At 38.7% G+C, this 21,261-nt stretch overlaps 1 protein-coding gene across 1 annotated transcript in view; it reads left to right on the top strand.

The window, feature by feature from the left end:
- The first annotated feature begins 2,647 nt into the window (after window positions 1–2,647).
- Window positions 2,648–21,261, top strand: part of LOC140319915 (obg-like ATPase 1) — a 44,503-nt gene continuing 25,889 nt past the window's right edge. Inside the window, exons 1-4 of the mRNA XM_072397686.1 lie at window positions 2,648–2,771; window positions 2,884–2,972; window positions 7,556–7,699; window positions 11,315–11,442. Coding sequence (XP_072253787.1) covers window positions 2,757–2,771; window positions 2,884–2,972; window positions 7,556–7,699; window positions 11,315–11,442 — 376 coding nt within the window. The 5' untranslated portion in view covers window positions 2,648–2,756. The remainder of the gene's footprint in view (window positions 2,772–2,883; window positions 2,973–7,555; window positions 7,700–11,314; window positions 11,443–21,261) is intronic.

Genomic DNA, 21,261 nt, shown 5'->3' on the forward strand with positions numbered 1-21,261 from the left:
GCTAACCGAGCAAAAACACCTGCAAGAAAAAGCCGCTGACGACTCCAAGCGGATCAGCTGGGCCTTTGCGTTCTCTTCCCGTTATAAATCCACTCACAAATGCGGTCAAATTTGGTCTTTTTTCTTCTCTTTTTTTGCGCGCGCGCCCGTGCCTGCCCTCTGCTTACATGTTGGCGGAATGCAGGTGAGGGGTTAATTCAAATTGACAGCGTCGCCTTATCGGCGCAGGTTTGGAGTTATTCTTGAAAAGAGAGGAATTTTTAAAGGTGGAGAAAAGTTTCAGCGTAAGTGGTACCTGCTGCTGAGGCCGCCAGTCATCCCCGAGGCACGATGCCTGCTGGTAGCCGGGAATTAACGTTAACAACAGCTTAATCACATTCAATTAAATTGTGGACAATGATGGGGATGCTGTATTCACCAATTCTCCTTGTATCCAGATTCTCAATTTGTATCCCCCCCCCCCCCCCCCCTCCACACACACTTTGAGTAGCCCATCACGATCCAATAAGCCCGCATATTCCATAGCTTGTTAAAACGCTCAGAGATAATGGCAGAATGTAAAATTGACCCGCTCTGATGTGATTCATCGTCCCTTTTTAAAAGTTAAAGCAATTTTCATGAGAAAGGCTTGACCGAACGATGTGCATTACAGTATTCAGGAACGGGTGGGGTGAATAATGCTCTATTATAGCTTGTGAATGCTGCCAGTAAACACAGGCGCAATTTGTTCAAATACTCTTTTTTTTTTCTTGCTTTAAAGCTCCACCTTTGAAAGAGTGAATAAAAATCAGTCTCATCAACAGCTTAGCGCTGCCAGGAAAATTGAATCATTTTTGTAATCATGACAATTTGGCAGAGTGCCGTTGACAGTATTAACTGGCTTTTTTTTTTTTTTTTTTTTTTTACTGCACAAGCAGTGTTGATTGTTGCTAAAGATTTTAAATTAATTTGAGCGTCAGGAAAATTGAAATGAATTTCTGTTCAATATAACCTAATTCCTTTCTAAAAAAAAAAGAAAAAAGACAGAAAAAAAAGAAAAGAGATATAGCTTCATCATTTAATTAATTGTACATTTTCCATTTAACAAAAACAATACATCATCATTTATGTTTGGGCTCGCTAATAGAGAGGCAGAGCCACTGTATATGTCTGTATATCCAGGTGTTAATATTCTCGTGCACGACTATTTGCTCAGTATTGTGTCTCAATGACGCGCAGTGTGCACGCTGGAGCAAGTCCTAACACAGAAATGTGAGCAATCACCGGCCCTTTATGCACTGACAAACATTGGCCTTTCATTATTTCTTTTTTTTAAAACTTAAAATAAAAAGAAATATTAGCAGCGCAACAGAATATTGTTTCCAAAGCACGTTTTCTTTTCTTTTTTTTTTTTTCCAGGACAAGGGGGTAGAACATCATCTTCTCCTTGTCGTTCAAGTGAAAATTCTTAGTTGAATCTGTAATTCTGGACTCCATTCGTGAGCACTTCTCTGGGGCAATTAGGAGCCTATTACAAGCCATTAGATTGATCAATGTACCTTAAACAATGGGAATGATTTATTTGGTCGAACAAAACGCTCTGCATCTATTGTGATGAGTCTAAGTGGGGGTGCATCCATCAACAAAAGATAAATGATGAATTCAGACCTATTCATTTAAATTCTTTCTGCTAAGCCACCCTCACTTGCCTCAAAATCCAGATTATTAGAGCCTCATTTTCTGCATGTTAAACCAGACAGGCTGCTGGATTGGGCAGTGGTTTTCTGGCTGTGCCCCTGTATGCTTTAATTTGTATGTCTGCAAAGGGAAGTTTATTTGAGGATGTTTAACTAATTGTTGTAATTTCGTGTGCTCGTGCGGCTACACCTGTTTCTCTCACAGGGGCTTGGGAGTAAACTATGTGTGAAAAGATGTTGTGCTTTATTTCTCTGGTGCTGAAGCTGCACATTCATATCTGACGACTCCACTTGTATCGCAGTCTATCAGAGGGGGCTCAGTGAAAACGACAATGTGGGCACAAGTATGTAGATTGTCAAGAAGTGTCTACTGGGTGCGTCTTCCTTTCTTAAAGACATTTCTGGGTTGTAGAGTTTATTCTCGTCTGTATGTCCATAACAGGTTATTTGTTTTATTTTATTTTGTCTGCTTAAATGACAGTGCTACAGTTTATCTTCTATTTTCCTTGAGATATTTTTCAACCGCTTCACTAAGCTTGGCAGCTCATTCTCACTGTATTTTCACCACAGAGGCCAAAGCAAGGAAATAGCCTCATAATACATAAAATCATAACAGGTCTGTTGAAAAAAAAACCTGATAATGAAGATTTATGACTGTAAAACGAAGGAAAAGCAAGTATTGCTAAGACATGTTGGCACTATCTTCAGTTAGACGAGAGTTAAGATTGATGCATAAATGCTCATATAAAGCAGACAATAGAGAAGAAGGCAGAGAAGGCTTAACTTTGCTTTTATAACACTGGGCTGCCTAAGATTGATTTTAAAGGCGCTCATCAACCCGCATCTACAGTATCGACAGCTAAATTTGGAGATGCAGGTCAGCTTGCCAGCTCACAGTGTCAGCTTACATATCCAGAGGCTGCATGTTCTATTTTCAGCACAAACAGAGAGCGTGCTAGCTGAGGTGCAGTTGGCAGGTTACATTTCGAGGGCTTAGCTTTGCCCATTTTCTGCAAATGAATGCACTTTCCTGTGTTTCTGATCTGCTGTAGAAGTTGATTCAAAGTTAAGTGGGGGGACATGGCTCCAAAAAAGGTGTGTTTTGTGTTTCAGGGGACTGATTCGTTCAGGAATGGGCATGCGTTGAGCATTATGTAATGACAAGTGCTCAGTCTGACTGCAGATATTTTCATATTGTGTTCATTAGGCGAAGAGAGATGTACCAAATCCACCACCGCTGATTGGAAGGTTTGGCACCTCACTGAAAATAGGAATTGTTGGCCTGCCCAATGTTGGGTAAGTATTTTCATTCATAGAGATATTATGGCTTAAACCAGCATGTGCCGTTTTCGCAACTATATTTGGTCTCTTTGACGCCGCAGAAATGAGCATGTGCCAGGAAATAAACAGGGTACAATCCACTTCATGACTAAAGAGCAGAAATTCTTCTTTTTTTTGTTTGTTTTTTTTTGCAGGAATTGTGAAGCTTTTAGTGGAGCTTCTCCATCTTGTTCTCGCAAAACTGCAAACTAAAGCAACAAATATGTCATTCATAATTTTTCTAAATGCATTTGGCAGCAAGACAAAAATCAAAGCTTCATGTGACTCTGTGTGGAAAATATCTCTGTGTTCCTTGAGAGTGTCAGTGTGTGGAGTCCTGTGTCCTGCCCACCCAAGTCTTTCCTTTCATGCACAGGAACTTTCTCGCTGTTTAAGTGTTTGCACTACCTAGATCCTGTTTTTTTTAGTGTGTTAAATCAGATAAGCGTTATGATTGAGGCTAAACCTCTGATTTCAAAGAACCCATTGTTTTAAATAAAATAGCATGCATTCCCTTGATTTTTTTAATTATTATTGTATATGATCATTGCAGCCGTTGCTTCAATCTAGAAAAGACTACTTGAATTCTTTGTGGCTTACCAATGAAAGTGTATAACTGTCCATAAAATTTTCGTTAAACTGCATGACGGCGCCCAAAATTGACCCCATATTCTCTGTGCCGCCTGCCATCGTTGCAGAAAGATGCACTGACTTAATGAAAAATGTCAGCAAACTCTCCAGCGTGTTTGTTTTGAGTATCCAGTTATCAGTCATTGTGGCATGCACTGGTCAAAGGTTAGGCTACGTTTGAGGCAGCTCTGTCGGTGAATCACTGAATCACACACACGCTAACCCATTCATATCTCAGGTCTTTTGTGAGTTAAGAGGATGACATGCTGTTTGCAGGTCAGACCTGGTCAGATGCATTCTTTCTGTCAGCATCCATGAAGACTCTCTCTGTCATAAAGTAATCACAGGGTGGATTCTACATGGCCTCCCTGCGGCCTCATTTAGCTTACAGGTAGGGCTACAGGTCGCGCTAAAACCAGCTGACAAGGTTCTCATCTTTTTTGCAGATTCAAAAAACAATATTTGAGTGATTTTCAACTGAACTGGTTCTTTTCAAGCAGCCTGGAATTAAGCCTCAAAAGACTTAAAGGCCCTTGATGCTGAGGTGTCCCTTGTTATTTCATTGTAATTTGTGCAAATTTAGTCACTGCTAGTGTTTTAGTTAGGCTGTTGACAGGTTCAGGGTGTTTTTCTAGAAGTCATTTTTCATATATTTAAACACTGCTCGATAGCGGAGGAAAGGATAATATTCAGCTCCAGTTTCCTACAGACGTTTGTCCACATGTGGTGTGTATTGGGAGCTGTTCTGCCAGGTTTTGGAGACGACTGAACAAAGATCTCCCTCTCTAGTGTCCAGTGTTTTCACTTCTTACCGCAGCCAAACCTCAATTTCTTCCTGTTATAAGAAGTAGAACTCACTGAGGTTGTGGCCTGCCACAGCACATTTGTGTCAAAGTAGCAGTCGTCAACCCTCCTATGGTTTCTTCATGAATCAACTGTGTTCAAATGCCAGCCAGCTGTTAGCTGGGTGTAACTGAACATGTCTCACACTTATGAAACTGGCTGCCATGCTTCTCCTCATAGGCAGGAGACAGTTTATGCATGTGTATCTAACCCTTTATGGAAACATCATATAAGGCCTAACTGCCTCTAACGAGTTCAGTCCTTCACATACATAAGGACATTCCCTTTTTACATCATGAATCAGCTTATTTCCCACATGAAACTTGTCAAGAAACCACTGTTTAAATTTTTTTAAAAAGAATAGCTTCTAGAATTTTTTCTTATACTTCTCATGAAATTTTTAGGAGGTGTAATATTTTTTCCCGGACTGTTCTTAATGACAACGTGACTGAGAGTGCATTGTAACAGTCACATGATCACCTTGAATGGGGCAGCTTGCATTATGACAAGCAGGATGATTAAGATTAAGAAGGCATTCGAGCAGAAAAACAAAGACTCTCACAGCTTCGTGCAGACGGCTGAACTAGCTGGAGAGACAACATTTGTGATAGACAAACACCAGCCATTAGGAAAATAGAATGAAATGAAATTTTGTGCATTTGTATGGACAAGACATACAATCAATATTACTGTTACCTTGGAGCTTGTCTGTACTTCCCTGCACCCTGACCCTCAAAAACATGCATATATGTAGCTTAATGTGTTTGTGTGACCATGGAGGGATTTTAAAACTAACTTTGGTTCTGTGTGAATAAAATTTATAAGTCTGAAGTTCACAAGGTGCAAAACGTGAATAACAAAACTATTCCTTACCTCCTTTGTACCGGTTCTCAAGTTAGACTTTATCTTTTTTTTTAATTATAGGCCAAAGCTCTTTTATTGTTGTTGACCGATTTTTATTTCTAAAGAATCACTGGTTTGGAAAAAAAACTAATTTGTCAACAGAAGCCATTTTTTTCCCCCACTTAATAATGACAAGTCAAGACAAGAAACATAAATGTGAGTGTGTGTTAATATTTAATTGTGTTTTGGGTTGAACATCCTGCAACCTCTTGTGACAAATGGCTTTAAACACTCCAGTGAAGAGGGTTAGGCTTAAATGGACACTTAAAATGCCCATCTTTGATTAATTAATCCTAAATGACGAAACAAACCAAGACTGAGAGGTGAACACCAGCAAAAGGGAACCTTAACCTGTACTGAGAAACTTGCAATGTATGTTATTTTCCCAACAACTACAGAAATGTTGTAAAATTGCACTTTCATAATAACAAAATGAAAAAAGCTGATTTTTTTTAAAAATGCCGTGATTCCTAAATATATTTTGACTTTTTCTTTGTTTTCAATAGGGCTGGTGCTGAGGTTTAAAAGAAGGCATTTAAAACAATTAATGTCTGGAGGCGATTGTAATCACGATTTGGCACAAAAGCAGAATCCAAGAAAGAGCGGCACCGATAAGCAGAGGATCTGCAGTTTGCCAATAGATGTGTGAGAAAATCATTGAACTGTTTGAAAACAATGTTTTCAATAGAACCTCAAGGGACTCCGTCACTTACTGTGGCACGGAAGGAAGATTCCACGTTTACATGAGCAAACTGAAAGCTGTGGGGTAAATATGACTTAAACCAGCCTAACCAGAACGTTGTGGTTGATTGTATAAAATGCAGCACTGAGATCCAACAGGACAAGCACAGACACAAGTCCACTATCAGACGCCAAAGGGGGAAATCACTGGTGATGATGCGCTCCGAATCCAGACTGAAACTCTTCAAACAGATTAGTCCTGTGTAAACAATAAAACATATGAGCTGCAACTATTTTTTTCATGAAATTTTAGACATGAAAGGGAGATTGGATAAAAGTAAATAATTAGTTAACACTCCTGGATCAAGAGTAGGTAAAGCTACCTTAAAAGTCTGAAGTGCATATCCAGTCAACGAAGATAGATTGATCAAATCCAATATGGAGGCACTGATTAAGGGCAAAAGTCCTTGAACAGTCTGGTTGGGATTGGGTCTAAAATACAATTTGATGGTTTAGAAGACGCTATTGTTGTTGTAACCTTGTAGAGCTCGACTGGACAAAACGGTCTAAATATAAATCAGGTTCTCAAGATGCTTTTAAAGCTGCTGCACTTGATGATGCTCATAGATAGCCGCCATAGAAGAGAATGTTTTCCCATAGGTAGGACTTAGTGGTAAATAGTCCTTTATTCTTGGACATTTGCACCAGTTATCATAAATCTTCATAAATATCCTCAAGCTTAGTCTGGAAGTGGGTCTAGAAAACCATTTTGAACACAGTCTATGGGGTGCACCACAAAGGTGCACCTCAAACCCACAGGACAGATTTTTTAATAGTATTTGTGCACATTTGGGCATTCGGGCATGACTTCTGTTTTATGATCAGCGTACTATTCTCATAGTTTAACTGAAAATATTCATCATCATAATTTTACACCTGAAATTGGTTATACTGTTGCTGGGACTTGCTTTTCTTTTTGTGACTAAACAACAGCTGGCAAATCTGTGAAAGAATTGATCTAGACTTGCATGAGGATGTAATATATGAACATTAGAAGTCTGAGGCGACGTCATGCCAACATTTCAGTTTGAACTGATTGAAGGGATGAAGATTGAAAGTCCTGGATTATACTTAAATGCCGTGCCATTATGGCTTGCTGTAGTCTGCAGATTTTGAGTACACTTGAGGAGCTAGTGCCACAGAAAATAAGTCTCTTTGTGATCACAACATGAGGCGGCGTTTTGCTGATCATACTCAACAGCTAATATTGGAAATGTTAAGACTATTAAGGGATTATCTATAACTACGAATTTGGCATGGTGTTTTACAGAGGAGCACAAATATTGAATCTATTATATTATTCCTTTTTGTCTTTAAAGCTTTAAAAAAAAGTCAGTTTTGCGTAATCTTGTGAGGTGTGTCATGCTCATCCGATCATACCAGCAGGCTCTACACACCAGCACTTTCAGATGTCTTGACCTAACTGCTGTTTTTATTTTCAGGAAGTCAACCTTTTTCAACGTGCTGACAAAAAGTCAGGCCGCAGCTGAAAATTTCCCCTTCTGCACCATTGACCCAAATGAAAGCAGAGTGCCCATTCCAGATGAACGCTATGATTTCCTCTGCCAATTCCACAAACCTGCCAGGTATGGGGTCCCATCGTTCACACATTATGCACACTTCACATCTGTAGTTCCTGACTGTCTTCCTGGTATCGGTGTGAGAATGCAGCAGTGTTCCTGACATGCGGTTGTATGATGTGTTGTGTGTGATGTTAGATTGCTGCTCTACTCTTCTTTCACAGAAAAAACAAGAACTCCTGATTATTATACATGATTATAGAGGCTGTTTAAGCAGACTGAATTCAGGTTTGCTGTAATATACTATGCTTGATCAAATGAATGCAAGATGGGTTCCACTTCTATTTTCACATTTTGTGGAATAAAATGCTGTGTGGTCTTACAGCTCTGTAGCTATTGTATAGCTTGTCTAATCTACTGGCTATAATTGATGTATTTTTTGTAGTACTTCATTCTTTAATTTTTTTAGTGTAAAAAATTAGTTGAAAAACAAAATATTTGAGCAACAACATTACATGATACTAGCTGTCATTATGTATTTATAGAAAACAGAGCCAAATTGCAGAGGCAGTGTGTGAAAAACTAAGTCGATCTTTGCTGTTTCATAGGAATTAAGAGAGTAAATAGCCAGGTGCTGCTAATCAAATGCACTTGATTGAATGGTCATCAACAAGTGTGAGGACACAAGTTTCGACAGTTTGCTGGGCTGAAACTGGGCTGAAGTGTGTGTTAACACAACGCTAAAGAGGAAATATTTTAAGATCTTAAAGAAGTAACAGTTTCTGCCCATCAATCTAAGAAGGGTTGCAAGACAATTCCCAAACAGCTTTCTACCGTGAGAAAGGTAACTTTCAACATTAGCATCTTGAAAGTTCAAGACAGTATAATATGAAAATGGCTGAACAAGTATGCCTTGATGAACAGCATGGCAGCAAGATTTAACAAAACAAGGGAAAAAACCTGCATGAAAGCATCTGTTCAAACAGGTGGAAGATGGTTGGCTTTTTGGCCATCAAGGAAAACACTGCATATGGCACAAACTCATCACTCAAAGAATGCTACAGAAAAGTAGTGTAGTGGCGGCGGCATCATGTTGTGGGGATATTTTCTATCAGCAGGGCCCGAGAAAGTGGTCAGAATTTAAACAATTATGGAGACTGTCCTAATTTGAAAAATGTGACCTGTGAATTGCATGTAAACTGTACTGAAGTTTGTATTGTAGATATGTGTAGATATGTGTATTTTAGCCCTGATCATGATCTTCTTCTCACTCTAACCAGCTGATTTTATTGCCTAAACCCAGGAAATGACGAGTTAAAGCATGGTGTAGCATCACGAGGGAATTGCCAATTTTTTTGCTTTTTGCCTGCTCCTACAGTTATGGGATGCACAGTCACTGCCTTAAAATCGAACCTCAGTCTGAGCCCTGTACATGTACCACTATAAACATGAATTTGTATGTCAAGAGACAAGGAAGGGTAATGTTATAGGACCTAAGAGTGCACATTTTTATATGCTATGATTTATGTGATTAACAAGCATGCTCACATAAAGACTAAACAAAAACTGTACACGCACAACAGCATACACATTGTATATATTACCGTTAATATCTGTATTCCAAGTAAACAGAGGATCTTATGAAAGACTGCAAACTTTTGATTTTGGTGTCAAATTTGTACAAACTGACCAAACGTTTTCACTTGTGAAGAACGTATTTCAAAGTTACCGAAACTAAATTTGAAGAAGCTAACTGAGGCTTTATCTGTGAGACAGAGAGATAACGTTTCTATCGCAGATTAATAACAAGGATGAACACATTGCAGTAATGTTGTGTATTTCCCGTTAGTCACGATACAGAGCACTAAAGTAAATGTCTGGGGTATATAAACACGTTTCATTAGTTTTATTACAGGAGTCAACCACAGCTTCGGTCTCCTCAGATTTACAGCCCACACAGAGCAGAGGGAGAAATGAAAGTGATTGTATTCTTTTCATGAATTTAAGCCAGCATGTTGGCATACTTACAGGCAGAGCCAAACAAATCAAATGTGACGGAACAAGAGAGCTAATCATGTATTTTACCTATAGCTACAGTGAGGCTGACTCTGCCTGTGTGTGTCATCCTGTCTTTTTCTCTGAGCTCTCTTCAGCAATCAAATCTAATATGAAGTTTATTCTTGTCCAGTGTCGTGCTCGTATGTCTTCTTCCTCACCTTCTCTGGTAGTGTTGTGTTGGGACACATCTGAGTTGATTTTTCTTCCCTTTATTTGTAAGAACCACACTGACTTTATTCCCTCAACTTTATTTATAATAGTGGTAGCATCTTTTTCTGATTTTTCACTTAATTCATGATGGCAAAAATGTGCTGTTACCTCGTTGCTGGTGCTTTTTGTGCTGGGCTGGAAATCAGAGTTGTGAACTGTAGTATTTCAGCCACCTTTGCTTCAGGGCAGTTCCAGGCCCAAGAATGTACATAACACAGCTTGGTGTAGAACATAGTTTTAAGATTCAGAAACTTCTCTCATGTTGCTTTAATAAAGTGTTGTCATGTCGTTAACTGAATGTAACTGAGAGTCGAAAAACCTCTCGACACACGATGTTCTTGAACATGCTTTGTGAATGCAAAGTGTTGCACGTTATCGCCCCACCCAAACGATTTCTCCCTGTCTCATGAGTTACTTCTTACACTAAACACTTGAGAAAGACGTTTGTTTTGATGTAGTCCTTCATGTGAGTCCTACTTCGATTCTGCCGCCTGTAGGAGTGATACTTTACAGGATTTGAAGGGTTGCATTTAAGGGTATGAACAAAACAACTAGTTTAAATGTCTCAGAATGGCCGAGTCAAAGCACAGTGCTAAAGCCGACTAAGAATATGTGTTATGACTTAAAGATTACGATACACCGTCGAAAACCATCTAGCTTGAAGCAGCTGGTGTAGTTTTGCCTGGAAGTAATGGCAAAAATCTAATCTGACACGTGCCAAAATAAAAGACACATACCCAAAGAAACTTGTAGCATTAATTTATGCAAAAAGGCAAAATAAAGGCTCTCTTTAAAGTACCGACTTGGGGGAATAAGTTTTCTGTGTTTTTGTACCTATTTTCCTCTAGTTCCACAATTAAAAAAATGTTACACAGTCGAAGTGGCGGTCATTATGTGTCATACTGGTTTGATATCAACTCCAATATTTACACCACACTGCATTTAGTCATCAAGCAGATGCTTTAATCCAAAGCCATTTAAAAGTGAGGAACCAGTAGACATCTCCAGCAGATAGCACATTACAGAGCACACAAGTCATTTAATCACCCATAATTTTATATATATTTTCATGTCGTTTAACTGACAGGGAAAAACATATCTAATTTCATGCTGTAAAATTTCACTTTTGTGTTGAAACTGTGCTGTTTATATTTCGTGTTGTATTCTACGTAGTTCGACTTCTGTTTTTCAGACTTTATGGTGGTGTTGAATGACATCGTGTCATTATTGTTAAAAACCGACACAGTGTTATGTGTTTTTTTTTTTAATTTCTTTTGTTTTTAAGAAGAAGAAGCAGCATACACATTTTGATATAGACCAATGCAGCAACATTTTAATCTTGAACATCACTTTAGTGGACTTTAGCATGAAGTGGAGTGGTTTATATTGAATCTTAACTCTTGGCTTTTACAGCAAAATCCCGGCATTCCTAAATGTTGTTGATATTGCTGGCTTGGTGAAAGGTGCTCATGCTGGCCAAGGCCTGGGAAATGCCTTCCTGTCCCACATCAGCGCCTGTGATGGTATCTTCCACATGACACGTGAGTCAGTTTGCTTCATTATTCAGAATGTTACATCGACAGCAAATCACGTGAAACATTCATAAAGTATTTAATATTCCGGTTTGTTGCTAAAGTTAAACATAGAAAACTTTAAAGAATTACCATTTGGTCCCACTGAGACTCCACCACCAGGCATTTGAAATCAGAGGCCACAATTTTACTGAGCTTTACTTGCAGGGTTTTGGTGTGGTTGGGGCCTAGATCAACATACAGTAACATGCAGAATGAATTAAGTCACACCAAACCTCACATTCCTACAGAAAGGCTCCCTGAATGAGGATTATAGGAATGGGTTATTCTTGTTATTATATGATTTCCTAATGCCACTTCTGATTTAGTACAAAAGAGTATGAAGGAGGTAAGTGACCTATTAATAAATATGATATAATGCATTTTCTTCTCTTGCCTTTTTCATCTGTTTCGTAATGTTCTTTTCTATCGTAAAGGCTTATTTTTCTACTTCCACGTCCCTCAGTGAAACAGTCCCTATAATCCTTTTTCTCTGTCTCAGGTTCTTCTGTGTCTCTGACACAATCCTTGTCTTCTGTGGTTAAAGTGTTACATGCTAGAATAATTCAAATTACTGCAAGTGAAATGAGCGCAGAGGCCGATTTAAAAATCGCTGAATTTGTTTGCTGAGTGTATGCCGTTATTGACTTTCCCACTATATGAAAAGAGCTCTGATTATAGTCAATGTCGGCAGGCAAAGAGCGGATGGATCAGAAGGGTTAAGATTGAGGCCATTTTTCTACATTGTTCCAAAGTTGTCTCTACGTATCAAAAACATATTGCATCTCTTGCAATGCAATTTTCAAACACCATTTCATAATCTGTAGTTTTGTAGAGGTGGTTCTGCAAGAGATGCACTTTTTGTAAGATTTAGTAATGATTTACATAGTGGAAATGTCAGCTCAGATTAATTGCTGTCAATTGAGGTTTTAATGACTTTTTCCCATGATAAAAGCCAAACAATTTTGTTGATGTTATTCTGTATCTTTTATTGTCAACAAATCCCACCAAAAGATAATTGAAAGTTATTTAAAAACTTTCATTTTTCCTGTGGTTCTCAGTCAGGCTTAAGTCCCTTTTATCGTCCTTGAATATAGTCCAACATGAAAAGACATTAACCAACAATAAATTAATCCTTCTAAATCGTACTGCCTGTGTTTCTAAAGCTTGATTTATCTTATTTCTCTCTGCCAGAGAGCTCTATTGTTATCCGAGAATAACTGACTAACTTTGTCACTGTTGGTGGCATCCTATTTCTATGAACCTTATACAAAAGATATATGTTTCCAACGTGACATGAACCATTTGTATGTGGACTACTGTTTTGAAAGCTCAATTTGTTATGAGCTTGCCACAATCTTGATTTTCGGGGGTTGGAAGTGATGCCTGAAATAAGAAGGGATGTACAGCGCTGGATCTGACCAATGACCCCAGGTTTCTTTCATGAATGGGGAATCCGTGCTTGAACACAAGAGTCTGTGGGGATTGATTTGCTTTTGGTGATTTTCAGTTCCAGAGTTTGCCTAAAGTTTATGTACTAGATAATAAAAATGACTTTCAAAAGTAACATTGTGATTTCTTTTACTGTCCCAGAGAGTAGTTCCTATTAAGCACAGGTTACATGCTCAAAGTCTCAGAGGATGATCATTAATAAAACAAGTCTAACTCAGATGCAGTGAATCCAATCAACATTATTTGAAAGTGTCTTTGGGCAGCAGAACATTTTAATGTGACACCATCAACAACCACAAAGACACTGAGCACCCCATACAGTACTCTAAGAAACCGGAGGTGCTGATTTGAATCACGGGTAGAAACAGGCGAGGATCAAATACCAAAAGCTAAAATGTAAGTCAAACGGTGGTGAGGGCAAGGATGATCTGGCAAATGACCAAAGAAAACACAGGGAGTGTATACAGTATATACAGGGAGGGATCATAAACTAAAGCCATGTGTGGGGTAGTCAGCTAATTCAAAACAGGTGCAAAGCCAAACAAGCACAGGAAGCAGAACCAACTGCAGGTGGTTAGGGTTAGGGTAAGGAAATGTACAAGGGCAAACCAATACAAAATAAAACCGCATAAAGCTGACTGAAGTGCAGACAAACTGAGTATGACCAAATACAACCGAAAAAGACTAAAGCGAATGCAAAACCGTGACTGAGATGGGTTTTTCATGTGTCTCACTTGCTACAAGGCAGGGTCCACAACACAAACTATGTTCCTGAGCATGCTCAGTGGCCACCAACAACTAAATCCGGTTTTCGTAGTGAAATACTTGTTATTATGCAAATCATAGTTTCATCTTGTATTTTGATAGAATTTGTTGACATATAAAATCCCCAAAACAATCCTTTAAGGTGTGAATCTATCAATTTGGTTGGTGAAGCTGTTGTAAAGCACTGTTTTTAGCAAAGCTTCGCCACACAGGAGCAAGTAGAGCATTTGTTGGAGACTTATTTCAGCTGCGAAGAAACTCACATTTGGGGATGTTTTTGTCAACAGCACCGAGACTGCCGCACTCACTGAAAACATGTGGCTCACTGATGTATTTTTAATACTGTCTCCACGCAACAGACACAGACCCATGTCCACTAAGAGATCCTCAAGGAGGGCTAGCTGCCAAATGGGTTGACCCATATCTCTCTGATTGAACGGGATATGATAGTTAGCGGATTGTTTGAATAGCATCGGAGGTCCCACGGAGGAAAAGTTGTGTAATGCTTTAGCAACATTACCGCCAGCATACATGAATAGGATCTACTCTGTGTTTATATTTGAGTTTTATTTCAGTGTTTATTTTTTCTCTTCTTTTTGTGGATTTTAATGTGCACATTGTGATCTATACATTAGTATTACTTATGTGGGTTGTGTGTATTGCTATATTCATAGCTTTAACAGAATGTGGTGAAAAGCACCCACAGTGCTTTGGACTATGAACCATACATGAGGATCTGTATATGCCAGATCCTCAACCAAAACCAACTCTTTTGTGTCTGCTAACTCGAGGACGACAAACATTCCAAGCAATTTGAAATAGAAATTGAAAGCTTCTTCTGTCTATGTGTGTCTGCAGCTATTTGCTCTGGCATGCCATTGTTTTTACTCTTGTCAAGTCTGAAGAAACAATGTGGTTTGTTTCACAAGTTTAGCATTCAATATAGTTGCTTTTGTTTCGTAATTACATCTATCTAAGCAGAGTGCAACAGTAAAGCCACTGCTTTTATATGGCTTGATTATATGTTTGTGGATATCACCCTATTTTCTGTTTTGAATGGTGTCTTTCTTTCTGTTAGAAAGAGCGTAGAGGAGTTTGCATACTACAGAGGATTTCATTAAAAGCTTACTACTGCTGTGGGATTGTTGGTACGAAATGAAAACTCAAGCACTTGATCTAAATCTGATTAATTTAAGTCCTGAAGTCTTGTTAAACTGGAGATTGTTACATTTCTGACAATCCTGCTCCAAAAAAAGCTTTTTTTAATTTTTTTTTTTTAAGGATACTTCATTCCCTGTATAGGGTTACAACTGCCAGCTCTTTATGTCTGCTCTGCACATTCTGAATATTTTTCCTCCCCAATGACTTTGAAAACCCTCCATAAACAGAAGATTCACTTTCAACAATATCTTCCAAAAACTGTTTGAGTCCATGATGACATCCTGAAAGCTGATTCTGTCGAACGCTTGGTGTTTCCTGTCTCATAGCAAAATGGTTTGCAGGCGAAATGTTCCATGTGCCTCTGCAGTGTTTGGAAAGCGGTTGGAATCTGTACCGTGTGAGACAAGACACAGACATGTTCTACTTCATCTACTCTTCTGTTTCCCACTAGCAACTCTGCCAGCCCACCTGGCCTTATTCCCAGATGTTTGGTTTCCAGCAATTAGATGTTTGAATGCTCACACAGTGCCCCCCCGTCACTGCTGGAAATCTCTAGTTCACGGTTAATGAGGACTTATTTACGGTTGCATGGCACTCACTAAGATTCTAGCCTTAAGATACCATGGTATAGCACACTCATCTTAAGGGACTTTCTGTGGTTGTGGGCGGCTGAGTTGAAAGTAGCTGTTATTTTTGGCATAGACTTTCTCTTACTGTGATATTCATGCTGTCAGCACCTGAATTCTTGGTTAAGTTGAGACTCTTCCTTCTTTTTAAGTAACTTTTAGGCAAAGAAAGTTTATGCATTTCATGGATTCTTAGCCATGTTCCTGTTTACTTTTTCTTTACTACACTCTCTTTCAATTCTATCATTTTATTTGTTATGTTATAGATAAAAAAATCAGCTGGTCCTTACCAGGTCTGCAAATGAGGCAGATAGAACCTCAGATGAACAACGGCACATTACACTGATACATTTTGACCCACTTTTCTTAACAGCTGTTTTCCAGCTCATCGAAGTTTGCGGGTATTTGTTTATGCACAATTCTCTTATGGTCTCGCTACATTATTTCAGTCAGGATGAGATCTGGACTCTGACTGGACCATTACACCTTGGCTCTGCTGTTGGACAGATGGCCTCACCTTTGACTCTAGAAAACTTTGGTATAGTTCAAGGCCAACTCAACGACTACAAGGTGTCCAGGTCCTGTGGCTGCTAAACAAGTCCAAATTTTCACCTCTCCACCACTGTTCTTGACAGCTGCTGTGAGGTGTTTGTCTTGATGTGTTGTGTTTGGTTTTCACCAAATCCAGTGCTATGCATTATGACCAAACACCTATGACTTAGTTTTAACTTATTGAACCCACATTCAAAGATACAGTCCATTTAATTATTGTAAAAATGTGTATCAGCTTTGACAAGCATAGTTTATGCATTTTTTGGTGCATCAAACATGCACACTGAACATACATAGGGCTGTAGCTCAGAAGGAGGGGCAGTCGCCTTCCTAATTGGACACAGTTGCAGCATCTTTAGGCAAGACACTGAACCCTATGTTGCATACCGATGCATCCATCAGTGTATGTGTGTGAATGCGTAGAAGAAAGCACGGTGTAGCCTGGATATGTTCTAAGACGTGCTGTATGAGTGTGTAAGTCCATGGATAAATATGGCATGTCGTGTAAAAGTGCTTGAACGGTCAACTAAACTATAAAAAAGCACTATACTAGTACAGACCATTTACATGACTCTTGAAATTTTATTTAATATAAATTATCAAACATGAGTGTCGAAAAAAAAAGATCTCTTAATTGACTTCTGCCCAGAATGTTTTTGGTAGTGGAACGCTTTACCAACCAATGTGCATTTTATGGGGCTTATTCCAACACATAATTCCTGATAAAAACCACATTGTTTGAAAATGAATTTAAACACATCGTGCAGTGTCTTTATGAGCTTAATTTTTTACAGTAAAGTACAGGAAAAGCACCCTTCACATCTAATGCACAGGATTAAAACTAATTCATATTACTGTAATTTTTTTTTATTAGCAGCCCGCAGACCAAATACCAGTGAGCCAGAGTTATAATGGTTGTATTTGGTTTGTAGTCTTGGATACCTGGAAAACATCCTGTAAACTGCAATGACTGACAAACAGACTACACATGATACACGAGCAGCAAGTAAAAGCTGCTTGATTTTTCCTGGAATTATGCAATCTTTTCTTACAAGACCTAAATAGTGTAAATCAAAATAAATTTTTTCTGTTGAAGGTGTAAGTAAGCATATGCCTCGGGTACTTTTACACCCATCAAAACAGTTTACATGTTTGACCTTTTGATGGCAAATTTGCATTGCCTGTGTTTTTCTGCTAAAAGGTGAAGATAAAGAGTTTTGCTGGTTGTAACTGCTTAATTTTGTATTTGGTGGTGGGATAAGTGTTTCAAACTCTAATTTCATCAAATTAGAGTGTCTTTCAACAACAATTTGACATCAAAAAGGCCTCTTTATAAAACCAATCCCATTCTCTCGCCACTAAAAATGTTCTTTGTTTGAAGAGATTCGGTGTGCTTATTGACTTCCTTGTGAATCACCATTCAGAGCAAGTGCTCACATTTGTGTTTGTTTATTGTATCATTCGGTCACCCCACTTTTTGCTAATCGCTTTCTGAGAAAAGGAAAAAAAATCTGATTATTTTAACCACAGGCGTTACAAGCAAACAGGATTAACTATTCAGACAGAAGTGATTTACGACTGGCCTGCCTCCTCACTGACGCCAGTAATGGCTTCTCTCCGGGCATTCTGCCGTATCACTCAGCAACTCACACATTCTCAAACTTGAAAAACATCCAGGACGCCGTTCAGCAACAAGTAAATATGTCTAAGACTTTTTCATTGTGTAAAGAGTCAACACTAAAGATAAAAGACTGAACAACAACACGCTGATATTTTAATGTAGACCTGGTTCAGAAAAAAAAATGGCGAAAACATGCAAACATACTGTAATTCTAAAGCCAGCATTTGAAATAATTATTGTGTTTTCAGTTTCATGCCCAACATATCACTTTGGAAAGATTACAGTCAGTAATTCAATTCTACAACACTATCAAGATCACAGTGCAGTTTTGAAAGAAGGGCGCTCTGATCATTTTAACACCAATCGTTATAGGCCAATAAATAAGCTAAATAATTAGACTGGTTGTCACTTAATGGTCCGAATAAGAGAGTCGATCGTGTGTTTTAAGAGAGGAGACCATCTTGCACCATCTTATCTCTTATCACAACTCATCTGATAATGTCAACCCAAAAATCAGTGCCAAGATGCCTGGTCAAGATCCATACAGCTACAGCCGATTGCAGAGTTTATCAAGCATCTAAAGTCGGTCTTACAGGATGAAAACTTGTGTGCCCTGAGATCATCAAATCTGTGCAAAGTACTGAAGGGAGTATGAAGCAGCTGGTTTAAAAGACACAGCTTCGCATTGGTAGTTTCGTACATGGATACTGACAGAAATATGGAATTTCCTAGCATTTTACGAGTCACATTGATGTATGCCAAGGCGTCCTGGAAAAAAGGTTGTAGGTCATACCATCGGAATGGGGAAAATCTGAGAAGTGGCCAGCTGATGTTCCAGGTGCATTCCTCTAAAGTGAAAAGTCAGAACTCATCAACGGTTCTGTAGTTCGAGGAAGAAACCAATTAGACAAAAAGCAATGAAAGTTTCTTTGTCTAATGTTTTATCAGGGGGGGGCTGGAAAAGTCGTCTGCCAATCAGAAGGTTGGTGGTTTGACTTCCCATGTCAAAGTGTCCTTGGGCAAGACACTGAACCCCATGTTGCCTATCGATGCGTCCATCAGCATGTGAATGTGTGTGATAAAAAAGCACTGTCTCACCTGTAACATTATATAGACTTAGACATGTTGTATGATTGTGTGTGTGAATGGGTGCATGTGTCTTGTAGTGTAAAGCTGCTTCGAGTGGTTAACTAGCAATATAAGCCAGGCTATTTAGGTTCAGTCTATTTACTCTTTATAAGATCAGTAATGACATGTTGCGTTTCTGTGTAAGCTTGTGAATTGCATAAGTTGTAGTTTAGATGTTATACCTGAGTCAGGCAAGGAAATACAATTTCTTTTTCATTTTTTCATTTTTTTCCAGTCAGAAAAAGTTTTGGGTTCCCAATTTTCAATGGATGTAGCTTGACCCGACCGACGGATTAAGCGGGTATAGAAAATGGATGGATGGATGTATGGATGGGTTGCATGTAGTACTTATGCAGTAGACAGCTGCAGGTAAGATATGCTGTTAGTTTGGCGAAGTAGGTTTCCTGACAGGTGAGCTAAAGCTAACAGCTTCTCAGAAGGAGACCATGAGAAGGTTTTAGTATAAATGTAGAAGTGATGTAGTGCAAAAACCCACGGTATTGTGCTTTTATTGAACCACTATTACATTTTTATCAGATTTCAGATTTCAAAAAAATTGCTCTTCCACAGTCCCATTCTGAGTAGTTGTAAGCTTTAGCCCATCTATCAGGAGACCTTCTTCTGCAAAGAACAAGTGACCTGATTGCTGTCTACTGAGGGTAACACAATGGCTAATCATAACTACTACATACAACCCCTCTGTGACAAATAAAGTAATAAATAGATAAGTTTTACATTTTGATTCAACTCCAGATTTTTTACAGCCCACATTATACACATTATAGCCACCACATTGTGTCCTAACACTCTCGCCCCTAAAAATTTAACCAGACTTTGCAGCAACACTGTTTTGTATTTCTGTGTTTACTTGGATGCTGTTAGTTGTTCATTGTGCAAAACAAAAATCTTAAATATATCAGGCTGCAACTGTTTTTATAGCAATATTATTTTTTCTTATTTTTGGCTTTGCTAAAACCTTGAAAGACTCAACTGTTTCAGCAGTTTACATTAGCTTAGCATTGCCATTTCTTCACGTATCTGCACTGTTTATTAGAGTGTACTCATACAGAGAGAGTTTTAGTTCTCGATAATACTTGAACATTGTTTATTTCTGAGATGCAGTTATAATCTTTGTCAAAGAGAAAACAAAAGCCAAGATATTAACCCGTTGTTTGAAAAAAAAAAGCTCTTATCCGTTATCTTCTCGACAGTAATAGTCTTATGTTGACTCTTAAGTGTATCAACAACCAAAACATCAAAATCAAATAAAAAAAACCCACAAACTGTAGCATTTATCTAAAGTGACAGACTTATTCAAAGTATAGTCAAGTTAACTGGCTAACTAACAACAAGACCAATAGTAGGTTTCCCTTCCTACTATTGGTCATAAATACACTGTGGATGTATGAAATTCAGCTTGGTTCAGCTCTTGGTTTTTAGTTATTCTAGGGTAAGCATTGTAAATTTGCATTATAAAAAATCATATGTCCCGTGCTCTATGTCGTGCTTTGTTTATATTGTGCTTTTTTTTAACCAATATTCCAACCGTAAAGTCTCAATCATTTAGCTGTGCTGGGATCATCCTTTTGTGTGTTTTCAGACTGTGTTGGGGTACTGTCACAGCATTTAAATGAGCATTTTGCTTCAGCGCGAATGAAGAGTTTTTGTCAGCCTCCACTCATCGTGGATGATTAGAGAAAAATGTCCACCCATCTTGACTGGAGATCACCACAGCTCCAGATAACATGCTCGGTGATTGAAGGTCGCAATATTTTGAATTCTAATGGGCCCGCAAGATGAATTGCCTGAAATAGACTGCAGAATCTTCTTGCTTCCTCCTCGTACCCCCCTTGCCTGTCCGTTGTGAAAAGAACCACTGGGAATGGCAAGGCCCGATGATCATAGAATTATTGGATGGTGATTCTACACCCTTCAAAAGGGAGTTGCTATGGAGATCTCGTTCCAAACTGTGAAATGATTCACCTTTGAAAGGCTGGAGGGCCTGAAAGCTGAACACATCATTGTTCAGGTGGCGGTTGGTTAGGAAATTGCTGGTGTCTGTGCAATCAGCAGCACTATAGTAGTTAGGGATCTGAAAAGGTTTGTTCTGTGAATGATGTGGTACAACAGTAGTCTGCATATGACAGTTGCTTTCAATCAAGGCACTATCTTGCTCCGTGGTTTAACAAAAAAAAAGGCATGACAGGGGTTAAGCTAATGATAAGGGAATTAATACTGCTGTTTTCTCTCTGCTGTCAGTTCAGGGAAACCGCACACTTCTGATGACTTTCATCTTTGACTTGCACACAGGTCAGACTTGTTTGAACACCTCACCCTTACATATAGTTTTTTTTTCTTCTAATGTCAACCATGGTGGAAAGATGCACCTTTAGAACTCAGATAGAAATGAGACAAGGCAGCTGTCAGTAGATTACCCATGAATTGGTGACAACTCGTGAGGTACTTATATTCATACTGTCGTGC

The sequence above is a fragment of the Leuresthes tenuis genome, unplaced genomic scaffold, assembly GCF_036924035.1.
Source record: "Leuresthes tenuis unplaced genomic scaffold, fLeuTen1.0.hap1 SCAF_12, whole genome shotgun sequence".
In the NCBI taxonomy this organism is placed as follows: domain Eukaryota; kingdom Metazoa; phylum Chordata; class Actinopteri; order Atheriniformes; family Atherinopsidae; genus Leuresthes; species Leuresthes tenuis.